General features: G+C 42.1%; 1 protein-coding gene across 1 annotated transcript in view; it reads left to right on the plus strand.

Moving 5' to 3' along the window:
* Positions 1 to 18912, plus strand: part of PLPP4 (phospholipid phosphatase 4) — a 159989-nt gene that overhangs the window by 58636 nt on the left and 82441 nt on the right. The window contains exons 4-5 of the mRNA XM_054983924.1: positions 3281 to 3344; positions 4878 to 5002. Coding sequence (XP_054839899.1) covers positions 3281 to 3344; positions 4878 to 5002 — 189 coding nt within the window. The remainder of the gene's footprint in view (positions 1 to 3280; positions 3345 to 4877; positions 5003 to 18912) is intronic.

Here is an 18912-nt window from a genome sequence, read left to right on the forward strand (position 1 = left end):
TGAAGACGCGAAATACCACATTTTCTCGCGCGAGTTTTGCGCGATGTCGCACAAAACTCGCGCGAGACAACGCGATATCTCGCGTTTTCCGCGTGACGACGCGCGATGTTTCAGGATGGGGAGGGCCGTCTGGAATCGGCCTAGGTGTGTGCGTACTTGTGAACACACACTCAAGTTAGGAGGGGAAAATCTCTCTTCTTTGATCTTTTTCAAAGGTTGCCAAACTTTCTAATTCATGAAGTTTGTCTCAAACTCTTACTGTTGACTGCCACAAACACTAATCATGAGCTTTCACAGTTTATTATAGAAAGAAGACAGTCTGTGATACAGAATCATCTGTGACACAGACTGTCTACAGTCTATGGTCTACATAATCAACATGCTTAGTTTTTCATTTGTTCGAAGACCTTCACATACGTTATCTCCACAATCCATGCAACTAATCTGTAGGGAAGGCAAGCATTATCATCTCTGCTGATTTGGGAAGGAGGATAAGATTTCAGTTGTGGCAGTTTGCTGAACAGTACTTTCCCTGCAATCCTGTGCAGAGTTACTCCAGTCCAAGCTCTTTGAGTTCAGTGGGCATAGTGGAACTTGGACTGGCGTAACTCTGCATAGGGCTGTACGGTTAGTGAGTTTGCAGCAAGGCCTCTTCTGGGGTTTTCCTCATCCTTTTTGTACAAATTCCTTTTCCTCCCTGTTACTTCAGTTTTGAATAGACTGTCTACCAAATGATAGACAGATGAGCATGAAAGGAATGCAGCAATACTGTTTTGCTCTTCTGAATATTAACTAGAAACTGCATGTAGTTGTTTCCTTTAAAGCATGAACACTGGGAAGTGTATTGGTTCTGTCTGCACTGTGCAATTGTTGCTCACCCACTTTTGATTTCAGACTGGGATTGGTTTACTGTCCCTTTCTTCATGTCCCTTACTCGAGTTTTGAAGCCATTCCTTGGGACTCATCATTCATTTAGTTGCTACATATTTAGTATGACCTTTGGTCGTCCCATCACTGTAACACATGACATGTGGTAGAATGTTATCCATATCCACATCTAAAAGGAAGCTTTTAGCACAAAATTTGTGACGTGCCTTGCAAAAGACTGCATGGAGGAAGTTACATATTTGTGCGGATGCTATTCAGCATTTCCTCACTAAAGTTTGGAAGAGCATGAGGAAGTGCTACGTATGTTTGTGCCCTTCTAAATTATTGGTCCTGGAAAGTAGTTCAGGGTCATACTGTTGGCTTGTGTCATGATATTCTGGACTTCCAACTAAGGAGTTGTAGCAACAACCAATTGCCTTTTTAGGCAATTGAAAAGGCCTGTAATAATTTCTGAAGGACTCTTCACTTTACCGTTTAAAAGCATCACAGTACTTTTCTCACAATACCAGGGCATTCCATTGCTGATCCAAGAGTGGCAGTCCTCAGACAGAAAATACTTCAAAGGAAGATTATAGCACAAGATTGCTGAAATTGAGTTCATTCATAATTCAGCACTATGGACCCCCCAGGGCTGAATAGGGACATAGAATTCTTCTCTTACTATAGATGCTAAGCTTTTGCATTTCCACATCTGCTCTAATTGAGCTAATTACATTTCACAATTTATCTTCACTTCTCTGCAACACCTCTACCACCTTCTGACTGGGATAAAAAGACTCAGACCTGTATACCTACTAGTATTTGATGAAGGGAGTATCAGTTTTAAAATCATATACTCTAGGAACTCTTGTTGGTCTTTTAAGATGCTACTGGACTTGAACCTTGCTCAAGCACCACAGTAGTTATAGTTATTCAGCACTGAGAAAGGCAAATCAGCCACAGAGTCTACAGGGTTTTTCTCTTGATGGATGTCAGAAAATATTGGTTTTTGAACAGTTTCAAAGAAATATTGCATAAACAAGACTTTATACCAGTTGATGTAACTTGTTCAAGAGCTTCATGGGGATCTTGTGACAATCCAAGATTCATAAATATTTCACACAACAGTAGGGAGTGCAAGGCTGATGGTAATAGTTGTGTCTTATATGCAGAGTCTTCAAGCCTGCTGGTTAACAAGATGCTTGGTAATATGAGTTCAAAATATAGAAGATCAGACTCAGAGTGATCTCTTAAAATCATGAGATTTGATGACACCATGCCAGTGAAAGACACTATCCTCTAGTCACTAAGATTTTTAAACATAGTGTGCAATCCCAAGTGATAGAATTTTATATCTGGCAAAAGAAAGTTCATCCTATCAAGCGCCTTGCGCTGAAGCCTGTTGTGCTCACTATAGATAAACATAAGATAACTTGCATCTTATGGTATTATGTGAAATATTTACAAATCACTGGTTTGTTATGAGCAAGTTATATAAATCGATGTAAAGCCCTGATTATACAATACTACTCAAAAGAAAATGGTTTATGGCATCCATGAACAACATGGCCCTGAAGACTGGTTTACTCACCTGTGGTTTACTCAGTCTGAAACTCTCTTAAGTTTTTCCCACAGTTCTAGACCAGATTGCTTTTCAGACGTGCCTACAAGGTGAAATGAAGTTACCAGTTCACACATTAGTCCCTTCTTGACTGGCAATGAAATGAGAAGCAAGAATAGGTTAATTAGTCCACTGCCTTCCCCTCATACATATTTGATTATAGTTTTTATGGTGTCTTTTAGGAATTAGGCAGTTGTTAAGGGATGGAATCTTCCTTCGGGGACCATGGCTTGGTGGTAGAAGATCTGCTTGCTCTGAAGAAGGTCCCAGATTCAACCTTTGGCATCTGCAGTTAAAAGGATTGGGTAGGAGGTGATGTGAAAGACCTCCATTTGAAACGTAGAGAGCCACTAGAGAATACTAACCTTGAAGGACTAGTGGCTTGGTTCAGTGTAAGGTAGCTTCTTGTGTTCCTAGATGGACAGAGCTGCTTTTTCCTTATTAACTGCCTGTTTAGAGGCTGGCTTGTATGTCATCTCTTGCTCCTCTAATATAATTTCATTGACCGTTTCCTTAATAATTAGGCCAGTAACTGCATTGCTAGTAGTGTGGTGGGCTTCATGTCTGCCCCTTTATATAAATGGATTCCATCATGAGGCCATATCATGTCTCGTTTAAAGAGAATGTGAAGGTAACCCCATGAGACAAGACAATATGAAGAGAACCAGGAAGAGGGAAGTCCTTGTTTGTTAGTAAATAATCTGATTCTAAGTCTAATTTTGGTTTTTTAAAAGAGTTATGACTCAAAAAATGGACATGTTTTGGTTTTAGATTATGTTCTCTTCTTTTTAGCTGTTTCCTTGGCTCTTGCTTTGAATGGAGTCTGCACAAACACTATTAAATTAATAGTGGGAAGGTAAGTCCTGCTACATTATAACTATTGGCTGAATTTAAGCACTGGTTGAATATATAAATAAAATATACTCTAATGCTGCTTTGGGGAAACGTTAGCCAAAAAGTTCATATAAAATAAAATGAAGTAAATAAAAGCTAGCACTGTTATAATTTTTAACTCTTTTAACAACTGCCCCTGTAAAATATAAAAAATAGAGTATGAAGATACTAATGGAGTTTTTCTCCTAGCAGTTTTCTTATTTAGAAATATCTAAAGAGTGTGGATTCAAAGAAATCACCTTAAAAGATGGGTCTCCTGCAAAGACTTTCATCAAATTGGATTACCTGCAATGCTTTATTGTGCATTAGGCAGTCCTCTTGGGAACCAATGTTTGTTCCCAGCATTTCTTCTCCCAAAGTCTGTCTCTCACCTTCTTCATCCTTTAGGTTGTACTTTAACAGGTACACTGTGAAATCATGGGACTTTTCCACCCGTGAACCATCCATCAGTTTGTTCAATATAAATGGAGGAGCAGAAACTAGAAGAAGCTATAAAAACAACCTGCAGCAAGGGATCAGTTATTCCTGTTTTATAATGCCTTAAACAGAAGGTTGTGAGAATCCACTTGGGAGATAACGCATCCAAATCCCTGTAAAATGGCTGTGGAAGAGACATAATATGAGTTGAATTTCTTCCCACCAGAGCAGTGGAAATGACTAATCAGAGGAGAGAGGCAAAGTTAAGAGAAGAGTACAGAGAAGATATAAACTGAGATTTCAGATCTCCCTAGAAGCTTCACTATAAGAGAGAGAAAAAGCTAGTTTATAGAAACAGCAAGTATCATTCCATCAAGACATAGTATACATCTGTTTTTCATAAAAGTCACAACTGTGTGCATGTTACAGATGTATGCTCTGTCTTATCATGTCTGAATGGAATTATTCTCACAGTTCCTATAACTTTTTAAAAAATTCAGCGCTCTTGAGTCTATTTATTTCTTTTGAATCTTTTGTTTTGCACCTTGTAGCAGGTTTTATGTTCACAGGATCGTCCTTTTTTTTTTTTAATGAGTAATTGGAAATCTCTTCATTTCTCTTCTAGCACTAAAATAAAAGAGTTTCAGTGGGCTGGGATTTAGCTATCCTTTCCCAGAAGCCTGACTAAATCCAAATCAATTCACTTCATAACGCAACTCCCAAGCCACTACTTTGTTTATTTTCCAGGACAGATATGGACTAGCTCTCTTATGTTTGAATTAACCCGTTAACTTCTACTTGGCACAAACTGAGGGTTCTTCCATATACAGACCTACTTTTTTCTCCTTACCTGCATACCACTCTAGGGTGTTAGAATCCTTAATTATTTTCATGGCTAGAGCAGAATGGAAGAAAAGAGGTAATGCTCCCACACAATATAAATCATCCAACCATCCAATATAAACTGGAGGAAATTATCTCCTTCACTGTACATGGTCAGTTTAATGTAATGATCATTTTGTGTTTTTTCACTAATGGCTTACTCTTCTGTTTCAAATGTCTGTGGTGTTTCTTGTAGACCTCGTCCCGATTTCTTTTACCGCTGCTTTCCAGATGGAGAAATGAACTCTGAAATGCATTGCACAGGAGACCCAGATGTGGTATCAGAAGGCAGGAAAAGCTTCCCTAGTATCCACTCTTCTTGTAAGTTCATACTTCCTACTGTGGTGCAATGCTTTCGTTATCTGTATTTTGCCATTGTTCCTCTGGACTCTTCAAGAGAGATTTGAGATAGAAAGAGCATCTTTATCTCCAGTAAGCCAGGAAGGAGTTTCTTGATTCTGGTATCCAACTTCTGGTTCATGGCATTTCTGAAAATTCTGTTACAGAAATATTTGTCAACCTGAATAGCAGATTTTTATCCCACCCATCTTCCAAGGAGCTCAGGGTAGCAACACATTTAGTTTCCCCTTCCCATTTCATCTTCACAGCAGCTCTGTGAGGTAGTTCAGATAGAAAAAGTGTGTCTGGCCTAAGGTCATCTAACAAACTTCATGGAAGAAAGGGGGATTGAACCTATGTCTCCCACATCCTGGTCCAACACTCTGACCACTACACACCACTGGCTGCTCTGTAAGCTGTCTTAAGACCTGCACAGCTTGTAACCCGGCAAGCCAAATAGTGCCCACCAGCTGTCGGCTTGTTAAGATACAAGTTGTATAGGCCAGGTCTGTAGGGCAGCATAAAAATTAAAATAAGGTGTTAGCCAAATGCTGACAGTCTAGCTGTTTCTGTCAGCTCTGTCAACCATTCATCAACCCTTATTTTTGTTTTTAAACAAAACCCTTTAATAGTAATCACTTGCAGATAGATAGATATAAATTGTGAGTGATGGGTGAATTCTTCCTTGCTTGCCTTGGAATCTGTTCATTTCTTGAAACATTTGTGGTAAATTCTTAGGGGGAAATAGGATTTTCTGAGTGGATTCCAAGAAAGCCTGGGAAAAAACAAGCAGTAGAACTGACCATCCTTTTGTGTTTCCCTGCCCATTTTTATTCGTTCCACAGAGGGGAAACCCTCCTAACTCTTTCTTATTTATTTATTACTGTTGAGAAGAGTGAAGGGGTAACTGGTTGGAAAGGAAATCCTACTAGCAACAGGATAATTCTTAATGACACATCTGGGCATGATGTTGGGAAAATGTGATTTTTTTTTCTCCTTAGGAAGGAAAATACTGGGGGGGGGGGGGAGGCTTGACAAGACCCAAGTAACTCAGGAATTCTCATTACAAAGTTGATCTTTCTACTCTCATAATTCCATATTCACCACCGTCTGCCACCACAGTTTTATAAGAATGCAGCGATTGTGTGTGTGAGAAGTTGTTTACCTTTCATGGAGAATGGCTGTAACTCACATGCAGTGCAGTGGAGTAATCAAATGATCTTCTTTGCAGAAAGGTGTGAAGCATTAGAACTGTTGTTCACACTAATGTGTCTATTGTCTAAAATCACCAAAGGACTAGTACAAACTTGTAAAGGCTTAACAGGCTAACTTGAACATATCTGTCTGCTCAACATATCTCTGAATTCTTTAGAAACGAAAACACACAAACATACACATCCCTTACACTATTCTGTAAAACTTGCGTAATTTTTTTAGCATTTCAAAGGGGATAACAATAATGCTTGATTCACATGTGCATGACTCCATATCTTATTACTTGGTGAATTTGTTTTGGCAGAATGTGTGAATTGCCTTCCTTCAGAAGGCTCGTGCTCGAAGTGATATGTGGTTTATATGAAAGCTGTCTCTGTGGAGATATAACTAACAACGAAAAGGTAGAATGCTGAACATACATGGATGAATTTATCCTCAGCAATTGCTTGCTCATCCAGCAGCATATCTGGTTCTTCTGCCATCACATGATTGTACTGAATCTAGATTGGATAAATGGATAAATACAGCTTTGTGCAGCTGTAGTCATGTACCATACCAGCTGCAACACCAGGAGGTAGAAGGGAGGAGTGGGATGGATTCGTCATCTTTGTGTCTTGCCAGTATACCAGAATGGCATATTCCCAAGAGTTGTTGTACTCAAACACCTTTCTGGGTCATCTGAGATTGCTTTCATCAAAGCTTGTTTTGTTCAAATACATCCATAGAATATTCTTGTTTTGCTCTCGTTGCCTTTTTTACAGCAACAGAAAACAGTCATTTCAGAGTGCTATGACAGTTGAGATGATAAACCACAATGTGCTTGTGGAAATGAGAGCTAAAAGGGACCTGCTACAATTCAGTACAATGCTTTTTCTTAGAATATGTGAAGGAAATAAATCGTAGGTGCAGGCAAAGTGCTGTCAAGCTTCCGAGAAAGACAGATTAAGAAGTTCTTTTGAAAGTGGATGATCTTCCTTGTTCTTGCTGTCAACTAATCTTTTGCTATACAAGTTTCTGAGTTCTTGTTGGCATTCTCTATGATTTTTAACTGATGCTTTTAATGTGTTACATAATATTAAGTGATTCGGACTTAGAACTAGTTCACACATATTCTCAGCTAACTCTTTTGCAAATATGCATAATGTTCAAGGAAGGGTAGGATCGTGCTCTGAGAACAGAAATCCACTCTCTTAGATGCCAATTTCAGTGCATCAAGAAAATGTTAGTTTCAGTTTCAGATCTGGGAGTTTTGAGTTTAAATTTACTGTTATTGGTGATTTTCAGGTGGGGCATTGCCAATTGGGATTTCAGTCTGTTTGTGGGGTTTTTTTGTCATCATGATTTTTGGAGCCATTCTTTTCAATGGGGGTCTACCTATTCAAGACTCTGGAGCAGCTGTTTTCCCATTTAACAGCACCAAAATTGCACAGGCCGTATAGCGTCCCTCTAAACCATCACAGTCCAAGTTTCAGTCACACACAGCAGTGGATTTTGTTTTTATGGACTTAACTATACTTAACTATAGCGATCCAAGTAACAGTCATCTATAGGCTAGATTACTATAACTCCATCTACGTGGGGCTGCCCTTGAGCCTGACCTGGAGATTACAGCTGATACAAAATGCAGCGGCTCATGTTATTACGAGAGTGCCAAATAAGGCGCATATAACACCATTCTTACGCGAGCTGTGTTGGTTGCCAGTGGAGTACCGGATTAGATTCAAGGTTCTTGTATTGACCTATAAGGCCCTGTGTGGACTGGGGTCAGCATATCTACGGGACCATCTCTCCCCATATATTCCCCGGAGGACACTCCGATCAGGGGACAAACAGCTGTTAGTGGTCCCTGGCCCCAAGGAGGCCTGCCTAGCCTCGACTAGAGCTGGAGACTTTTCGGTCCTGGCTCTGGTGGAACACTCTGTCTGCTGAAATCAGGGCCCGCCAGGACCTACTATTCTTCCGCTGGGCCTACAAGACAGAGTTGTTCCACTAGGCATATGGATGAGGCTGGGCCTCCGCCAGCCTGAAAAAAGGGGTGTATAAAACCTTAACCCTCCCTGTGAAGGCTGTTCACCATCCTGTTTTAAATGTGTATTAATACACATTTTAATGTAGATGAATTTTTTATTGTATTTTAATATGTTGTTATCCACCCTGAGCCCACTCGCGGGGAGGGCAGAATAGAAATTTGAAACAAACAAACAAACAAATAAATAAGATACAGAAACTAGCAGAGTGGAAGGATCAGTGCGGTGAGACTGAAATGAAATCTGTTTCTGCTCTGATCTTTGACGTCCAAAAGTTGAAGAGCCCAGAAAGAAGTCTTTCTTCTTAATTTTATTGTTTTTGGCCAAAGCAAACCAATGTCAGTTCTAGGGACGGCAGTCCATGGCAGGTACATCCCGAAACCCCTCACAGCAAGCACTCCAATGCATTGGTTGAAAGGTTCTTTATTCAGAAATCCACTGAGTTCATAGGTACATCCAAAGATGGGATAAATTGGTAGAAATAAGGATACAAGCATATGCACTTTGATATAAGGAGTATGATTCCCCCCTCCCCTTGGGCAGTTAGCAAGTAGGTGCAAAAATCCCAAAGTTTCATGAGAACACAACAGCTTTGTCTGGGCAGAGGAAGGTAAAAGATTACAAGGAATCCAACTCCCTCTGTCTCTTGTGAAAAGTTATAGTACAGCTGCAAGGTCAACAAGCAGACTCCAGAGATAACAGGCTCAGCATTAGTACTTTCGATTTTAGGCAGGTAAAGATGGCATGATTATAATGGTTACAGTATATGAGCATGGCATGAAAGCACACAGGATATCAATACATTGATCAGAACACTACAGAGAGCAGAGAACATATGAATGGCATGCGGCCATGACAACCATGATCATTAGGTCTGGGCCTTGGTCTAATTGGTTCCTCTCTTGACTTATATAGGGCCATAAATGTTTTGTGTCATATCCAAAATGTGATTGAACCGCATGACAGACAAAAGCTGGTGGCTGGCAGTGGCCAGGTGACAGGGGAGTCAGAATGGGAATGGAAAGTGTACTTGGTGGTTATTGTTTTTGTTTATGGGAAACTGAAGGATTGCCCTCCACCTTTTTTCTATTCTTTACTAATAAAAGTGAAAGATCAAGCAGGTCATCCAGTCTCCATTTTTCTGACTAAAACAGTTCATCCAGAGTTGAATGAAGGAACTGAGCTGAACTGAGTCCAAGCCACAGCCCCTCAGCAGTGAACAAAAATAAAGCTAACCAGATCAGTTGTCCATGTAGAACTTTGATCTGGAAAGACTATAGACTGAGTCTGTGTTGTGGTGCTATCTCCAAGCATTCTGCTCCGGGTTAACAGAGTTAATTAGAGGGAGCCCAGAAAGACAGAAGTCTCCTGGGCAAGATAAAGTTCCTCCTGATGCTCCTTAACCCATTATCTTAGGAGGACTTCTTTAGTCACAAGATGGCACCAAAGAGAAGAACAGCAGCAGGCTACTGCATTGAATGGAGAACTGGTCTACATGCCTCAATCCTCAAAGTAGTTCTCTCCCCTTCCTATAATGTTTGTTTATTTCTGACTTGCATCTTAATTTGCATAACATGAACCATGCAGTGGCCCATGAGGAGCCCCCTTCCTCCTCAAACCTGCGCAATGCCACAGATACACCTCTTGGCACATTGGGGTGGTGCTTCTTTGCATTGTGCATCCACAAAAGTGCAAAAGAAGGGTTGGTCAATGCTGAATCTGCTCTGCTCTGGGCCCCTCAGCAGTGTTACAGGGGTGTGTGTAGTGGTGGGGTTGTTGGGGTGTGAAATTATAATTTTTGCACATGAAACAGGAGGCATCGGCACTTGGCAGCTGCTGTCTGTTCTACCATTTCTACTTTTACACCACTGTAACTAACGATGTTAGCCCTGAGTGAAAGCTGGAGTGTGATCTAGTCTCATAGGTGAGATGAATAAGTTGCACGTACTGCTAGGCATTCATTCCATATCCTTTCTCAATAGTGTGAGACCCCGGGAGGCCTGCCACTGCAAATGAGTCAGACTGAAATGCAGTGTTGTTCATGTGTACAAGTTCCACTTGAGAGCAATCACTCCTAATGTTACCGTGGGCATTTTAGGGAAAGAATTTGATAAATTGCCTCTTACTGTTTTGCCACAGAGGATATCTCTGGTTCCAAAAGGAGCGCCTGGCTAGCCTTTAGGCCATGTTTGCCAAGTTGTCCTTCCCATTACATAAGACTGACATGATATCTACCACAGTCCTGTTACAATAAGCAAATTGTACCTCAATACAAAATAGAGGTACAAACGGGGAACGACTGCATTGTTGTGATAGCCACAGTAAAAGGACCAGTACACACAGGCCCGGTGCGCCTATTAAGGCCAGGTAGGCGGTGGCCGCAGGCGCGGGGTGCTGGAGGGAGCGCCGGAGGAGGCGCAGCGGGCGGGAGCACGTGCCACAAAGCACCAGCCTCCTATCCCACCCCACGCCGCTGCCGCCGCCAGCACAAGCCCCCGGCCAGGCGCAGCCACAACGGACAGGCATCTGTTGCGGCGCAGGCAACCAAGCGGGAGAGCTCGGAGGCCGCCCGCCGCAGCAATCGGGCTGGCGGCGGCGTGTTCTCCCGTGATGATGTCACACGTGACGTCATCACGCAGGCCAGTGCGTGTGTGCGCGCGCATGCGCGCGCGCATGGGGGCACCCAGCCAGCCGGCCGCTAGCGCTGCAGACCCTTGCACCACCCCTGAGTACACAACCTGGACTGGCAGGTGGAGTTCATTTCCAACCACACAGAAGGGGTCAAATACTTGCATTTGTGCAGTAGCCGAGGAACTGTTTGAGGAAAGGATAGCCAGGTTGTTCCTTTTCTTGTTTTGGTATCTGATAGGAATTGATCATTTCTACCACCGCCCTTCTTTCCTTTAGACTGATAGGTGGAAAGGTGAAGCTGCGCATGTTTGGAATGAAAAAGTTAACCCAAAGTTAAACTAGAGATTAATTTACACCAGTTCTGTTATCCAGCCATAGAGCTTGTCAGGAAGAGAAGAAACACTGGTTGAAAGTACACCTGTGACCCCAAACCACTGGTCCCCTGCAAAAGACTCCAGAATCAAACCAGTCCTTTCAATCTTAAATTAAAAATTCTACCTTGTGTTTTTCACCAGCCAGCCTGTGTGTCATCACAGCATACAGTGGGCATTGCTGGAGCATAACAGAAACAAAAGCAGGTGGTGAGATGGTGATGGGGATATTTGCATTTCCTGTGTTGTGCAGGAGGTTGGACTAGATGACCCATCTAGTCCAACCCATGGGGATCCCTTCCAGCTCTATGTTTCTAATTTTCTAAATCCTTGAATTTGGAGCAAAAAAATTGCCCCTTTCTTGCTTGAGCCAGAGCAACCCGCCCCTCACCTTATTAACTACACAGGATTATTCATTTATAGATTTCCCCTTCATCTATATAACGTGAACTTTTGTGGTGGTCTGGGAGACCACCCCCTCCCCAAACCACTAAGGGCACCCGTATGGAATCAGGCCACGGCCCCACATATTCCTCTTCCCACTCGGTGTGCCCAAAATAGTGGAGGGAAGGAGGGGGTGGCTAGCAGACACATTGCAGAGGAACCTCTGCCAAGATACAACATCCTACCAGCCACTCCCACATTTTTTGGACAGGAGGACATGTTTGTGGTTGAGAGTCAGGCAGGCAGGCACCAGGAGCATCTCTTTCTGTTCAGTGATTGAGCTGACCTGATTGGGAGGAGAATGCCTTTTTAAAAAGTAGTTTAAGCAATGGTTGGGAAGGCTGGGGAAAAGGTGTACAAGAACAGGAAGGAGAAGGATTATACATGGTGTGTGCATTGCACTTCTCTGGTTTTCTGTTTTTTACTGAAAGTGTTGGGAGGAATTGCCGGGAGGAATCACCTGGCCTCCCTAGGTGACTGGTCCATTAATCCAAAGTTGAAGCTTACAGAGAATGATGTATGAGAGTCTATCCAAATGTGTTTTCCTTGTGTTAATAAATTTTTATTGGATGGGTCAATATATGTTCAGATTAAAACACAAATACAATCCAATTCATTTCCCACAAGTATATTTCCCCACCCCCTCCCCTGCCCCTTTTCAGTGTTGACTTCCAACAGCACTCGAACCCCCCGCTATTAATATCACATTATTTCTATATTATAGTTGTTCTTATCTTGTTATTGGTAAAGATCTTAACTATATCTTATCTTACTTAACATCATTAAAACCCTTCAAAAGACCATAGTTGTCCCTTAACATTCCATTTCTTTTCCATATATTTTTTCAGCTTTTTCCAATCTTCCAAAAATGTTTTTGGTTCTTGATCCTTCAGGTTTCTTGTTAATTTGTCCATTTCAGCCATGTACAACAATTTGCTTGTCCGTTCTTCAATTTCAGGTATTTCTTCTTTCTTCCAGTATTGAGCATATAATATTCTTGCTGCTGTTATCATATAGCAATGTCCTATCATTTCTATTAACATCTTCTAAATGCAAAGACAACAACAGCATTTCTGGATTTTTAACCACATTATACTGGAGTATCAAAGACATCTCAGCACATATTTTAGCCCAAAAGTCTCTAGCCCTACGGCAAGTCCACCATATATGAAATAGAGAACCTTCATGCTCCTTACATTTCCAACACCTATTAGATAGCTGCTTATTGGCGATGGCTAATTTTTTCAGTGTTAAATACCATCTATATAACATTTTATAGCCATTCTCTCTAATACTGGCACTTACATGTTGATATTTTTAACGTATTTTTCCACAATTGTTCCCATGCTTCCATCCTTATTTCATTATTACAGTTTATTGCCCACTTTACCATTTGTACCTTGACTGTTTCATCTTCTGTGAACTATTTCAATAACAATTTATACATTTTAGAAATTGCTTTATTACTGTCTCCTAACAAAAGTTCCTCAAATTCTAAATTCTTAATTCTAAAACCTGTCTTCCTTTGATCTGTATCAAATAGGTCTTTAATTTGTCTATATTGTAACCAACCATATTTAAATGGCAACTCCTCATTTGGTTTGAGTTTTATCTCCTTATCTACTGTTTCTGTTAAGTCCTTGAGGGTAAGCCATTCTTTTCCTTTATATTCTAGATTTGGGTTGATCACCTCAGCTGGTATAATCCACAGTGGTTTCTTCTGATCTATAAATTTTTTATACTTTAGCCAAGTCAGCAATAAATTTCTTCTCAGATAGTGGTGCTGAAACATTGCATCCATTTTATACTTATCGTACCACATATACACGTCATCAGAAATTTTTGTTATAGCCTTCCAAAGTTAACGATTTATGATTGGCTAAAGACACCCATTCTTTTTAACCAGACTAGACATATCGCCTCATGGTAAAGTCCACCTGTTTCCTTAGCATCACAAAGTACTTTCATCTTTACTCTTGGTTTCTTCCCTGCCCACACAAATTCTGATATTTTCTTCTGCCAGTTTTCAAATTGTTTGTTGTCTTTTATGATTGGTATTGTTTGCATTAGGAACATAATTCTCAAATGTGTTTTCCTTGTGGAACACTGATCTGTATGGACTTTCCCATGCCCCTGGGTTAAGAGCTCTGTGTGTTCTTCAGTTCTGTTTCAGTCAATAGAGCTAGAGGACTCCTCTAGTCACAGTTGTTGGTGGGTGGATTTCAAGGGCACTTGCCAAAGGAGGGCTCATTTTCCAAGGCCTTGCTGAAGCACACCACCACCACCACCATCTGTCTGGTGTTTTTTTCATAAGTCAGGCTTCACTGCAAGCTTCCCCTCAAATCTGCATTGTTGGGGAACCCGAAGACAATCAAGGGAGGGGAAGCAGTGCTATACCTTAAGTTGGAACCTTTGCCCTATGTTGCGTTCCAGGACAGTGCATGCCTTCAGCTATGCGAGAGGTACACTTCCATATCTGAAGAATTTTGTGTGTGTTTTATTTTCCCTCAACCAACAACTTCAAGTCAGCCAGGGTTAAAACAGAACAAAGAATAACTTTTTTTATAAGACAGAACACTGGAGTGAAAGATTTTAAAACATATCAAGTAGTCGAGATACTCTGGGCTAATGTTTGGATATGCCAGTTCTAGGTAGAGAGGACGACAAACTCTCCAGGCCTGAATTCTAGTATTGAACTCATCTAAATCATAAAAGCATCTCAATATCAAATTTCTAGTAAAAGTCAGACTGGCACAATCAATGTCCTTAGGGGAAATCCCCAGCCAATCTAGGTGGGAGGTTACCAATTTCTTCCAGGTTCATTTAAAGGCATCCATCTTTAGTAAAAAGAGCCCTCCTGATCCCAGAGAGGCAGAAATTAAATTGAGCCAGAATCTGAAAGCAGATGCCCAGGCCCTTGTCTCTAGGGAGTGCACACGTAATTCAGTGCTCAGTACAGTTCCTGCCACAAAGCATGGAGCTCCCGTGATTCTTCGAAAGAATCTAGTAGAAAAAGTGTCAAGCTGATCGTGGCAACCAGAAATCCAAATTGAGGTACCATATACAGTAACAACTGAGCTCCCGCCTTAGAGTTATACACTGAGAGTGCTGCGGGTATATATTGGCCTCCTTTAGAAAAGAAAAAAAAATGTGTTATTGCATTGGTCATTCAAACAACTAACTGTTGGGCCTTCTCATTATTTCATTTCCGTGACAAGTTATATCAAAAAAGTATTCCCAGTTATCGGAATTGTTTAACTTGTAATAACTTTTGTTAATTGATTTCCCAATTATAAATTGGAGGTCACTGTCGCTTAGTAAAAATCATAACTTTAGACTTATTATTGTTTTCCAATTTTCCTCTGGTACAGTATTGAGAAAAGATTGCAGCAAACTCCAGAGACCAACAGGGGTGCAAGAAAGGAGGAGAGTATCATTGGCATATAACAATACAGGAATTTCAGCATTGTCTAGGGAGGGAGATAGTTGGGTGATTTTAACTTTACAGACAAATCACTCATATATAAATTGAACAGTAAGCGAGGCAAAACACATCCCTGAGGGACTCCTCTCCACAGAGGAAAAAGTGTTCAGGTTTCTGATGTAAATATGAAGTATATAATTTCCCCAGCACCGACAAAAGACTGATTGGTAGGTAATTAGCTGGACTGAGGGCCAAGCTACAAGTGTTGAATGACACAGGTTGGACACTTGTCAGTTTCCCTCAAGTTTTGATGGGAAATGTAGGCATCCTGGTCTTGCAGCTTGGCTCTCCCACTGCTGTCCAATGGACTTTTCAACTGTCACTTGTCCAACATTCCGCCAAGCTGCCTACATTTCCCATCAAAACTTGAGGAAAGCTGACAAGTGTCCAACCTGTGTAATTCATCACTTGTAGTTTGGTCTTTAGTTTGTCTCTTTTTTGTGAATTGGTACAATGATGGCTTGATGCTAGGATCTGGCATTTTGCCTGAGTTGTTCATTGATGTAAAAATAGGTGCCAGAAATTGGGCCCACCATCTTTGGTGACTTTCAGCAGTGCGGGCCTGTTGAGCTACATCCTGTGAGGTGCTCAGGGCAGACTCCACTGTTTCTGGCACAGGCAGGAGGAGATGCCCTAGGGGGAAGGAGTTGATGTGTGACATCCACAGAGAACAGCTCCACTTCTTCTTCCTCTACACACCCATGGCTTCCTTCCCCTATCCAACTTGGGACTGCTGGACCCCAAAGGAATGAGAGGAGGGGTGCCATATGACAAAACAACCAACAACACCTTCCAGCAGCCTCTGCATTGTGGGGAAGATCTCTTGATTGCCTTTGACATTGGCATCACCATAAGTCACACCAGATGACTCCCCTCCCCCCCAGTCTCCAGCTGCTGTCAAGTCACAAGAGATTTTAGAGCTTCAGAGGAAGTGGCAGTCTTGTACCCAGTTACACCAGCTGCCTGTAGAACCTGAGCAGGTGGCACTGCAGCAGTAGCATTCTTGGATATATCAGTGGCTGCAGCTTCTTGCCCCACAAGGGAGCATGTCGGCTGATCTATCCACCCACTCCTCCTCCCTGCAACCCTCCTTCTCTTTGGACCCTTCAGCAACTGCACCCCAGTGCCCCTCTTAAAGTGGCCTGCCATTCATTGTGTGCTTCTGTATGATGTACTAAACTTCCAGGAATACTTTAGGTTGTATACCTGCAACATAAAGTAGTTGCAAATTCTGGCTAGACCTCCACAGCAGTGTTGTGTGTGTATTTTGGTTTCTCTCTCTGCTGCCAATTCACACCCAAAGGAATCTTATCACCCCCTTGACTGTACAGTGTTGATCCTAGTTTTGTTCTGAGTCCAGAGTGCTACTTTGCTGCAGTACAGAGCAATGTAAAGCCCCACCACAAAGTGCTACAGTACAGATTAAGACATACCTATCTTATATACTAATAGCGAAGTGACTCTGATCTGAGGATTCTTAAATCTGGAAATTGGAGCTATGAATGGACATGACACATCTACACACTAGAAAAATGCCCCAAGTTTGCAGAAAAACCTGCATTGTTCCAATTTCCCCCCTCTCCCCACCCCATCCTCTAATCTGGTGCCAAATCAATCTCTCACCACTGCGTCTGGTTTAAATAAATTCTTCCCACCAGCATTAGCCTCATGGAAAACACCAGAAAAATCTCACTAAAACCCAAGCCCCTAGTCTGAAAATGATTATTTTGGAAGAGCAGGAGACCCCCAAATGAAATTGGAAAGCCCCTTGCATTGTATTAGAATATTGAGTATCGTTGGATCAAACTCCCACCATCAACTTATTTTCCTCCACTCCAGAAAACATGTATGAGGTGAGACGCTCTCCAGTGTTGGAGTTCTGTGGCCCCGCCCATATGGCCCATTGAGACAGAAGTTGGGCTTCCTGGGGATCCAGCAGCTGACACAGCAAGGAGTGGCTGGTGGCCCTCCTTCCAGTCCCAAGAGGAAGCAGCTTATTTGAACAAGGAGGAGATTTCCTTTTTAATCTTCCAAGCTTCCCTTTACTAAATTCTCCCCCATCCCCATTTTATGAATGATTTGCAAGGCAGAAGATCTTGTCTATCGAAATGGAAATAAAAAAATAAACAGGATACAAAAGTGAACCCCAGCTACCTGAAAGAAGAGGCTGCATATTCTCCAAGCTGTCAGACACTGAGATGGGACAAAAATTAAGGACCATGGACAACACACCTAGCCAACAGGGAACAGCCTTTAAAGGTTCCCTCCATGGTTATTTCAGAAAATAATAAACAAGGAGGGCTCTTGCTCTCCTCCCATTGCAAGGTCCTGATTGGCAGGGAGACAATGCCATTGCCCAGGTAGCATCACAAAGGGACAACGTGCAAAATTAAATTAGGTATATGCAGATATATTTCCAATGATAGATGGGGAGAGCTCTTGTGTTCCTCCCCTTGCAAGTACTCGATCGGCAGGGAGACAGTGCTATTGCCCAGTTAGCTCCGCAGAAGAACAAGAGATGCACAGTTAATTAGGTATATAGCCTTGACCTGGATAGTCCAGGTTAGCCTGATCTCATTAGAGCTCAGAAGCTAAGCAAGGTTGGCCTTGCTTAGTAATTGGATGGGAGACCTCCAATGAAGATCAGGGTTACAGAGGCAGGTAATGGCAAACTACCTCTTTTAGTCTCTTGCCATGAAAACCTCACAAGGGGTTGCCATAAGTCAGCCATGACTTGAAGGTACTCTCCACCACCAATTAAGTATATGCACATACATGTCCAAATGTGACAGGTGAGAATGGCTCCTGCAAGGACCCACTTGGAAGGGAGAAAATGTTGTTGGCTAGATAGCACCGTTGGCTGGGTAGCACTGCAAAAAAAAACAAGATGCATGCTTCCCCTTCCTTCCAAAGGATTTAATTAGGTATATTGTATGATGATGCCCCCCCCATCCTCAGAGGGGCTTTCACTCCTCATGCCTGCTGCCACCACTTGGCCTTTGTGAGAATTGGCTGTGGGGAGAGCAAAGACTCCCCATTTTCCTGGGCAGGCTTGCCACTCTCTCTGCCTCTGTCCAGTCTCCTGCTACCCAGTACCTAGCTACTGCTGGGACTGTTTACACCTATGCACAACTGGGGGATCAGCCAATTGACAACAAACCATCCTCTTCCCGTGGCACATGTTTTAGATAGCATGGCTGAGCAATGGGAGTCTGTGTGATACAGAGAACAGTTACCAGAATTTAAGAATTTTTAAAAAGCATTTATTAAAGAAAAGAGAAAACTCACACTTTAAGCACAGCACCAAAGCAAGCAAGGGAACTCAAAAAGAAATGAGTAAAAATGCAAATCATCTATCCCTCCCTTTGCACATGTCTAATTTAGATTTTCTGTTTAGTCGGTGCTCTACCTTAGAAAGTTCTAGATTATTGAGAATTCCTCATACCTTCCTGGCTCAGGCCTCCAGCCCCCACATGGTCAATGGTTGCCACTTGCAAGGGGCCGCTTCTCAGTTCTTTCAACTTCCATCTCAAGTCAGCCAAAGAGGTCCTCCTCCCTGTGCCAGGAGGTTTTATTTTCCCGCTTTGCCCATCCCCTGGGCAGGTTAAAGGTGCAGGTCAGAGAGGCTTTTCCAGGAGGTTCTACGAAGAAACCTACCTGGCATTTTAGTTGTCCCCCCCCCGCCCATACACACCTGAAGGGTAAGCTTTTAGTAGAAAG

This window comes from Eublepharis macularius, chromosome 6 (assembly GCF_028583425.1).
Source record: "Eublepharis macularius isolate TG4126 chromosome 6, MPM_Emac_v1.0, whole genome shotgun sequence".
NCBI lineage: Eukaryota > Metazoa > Chordata > Lepidosauria > Squamata > Eublepharidae > Eublepharis > Eublepharis macularius.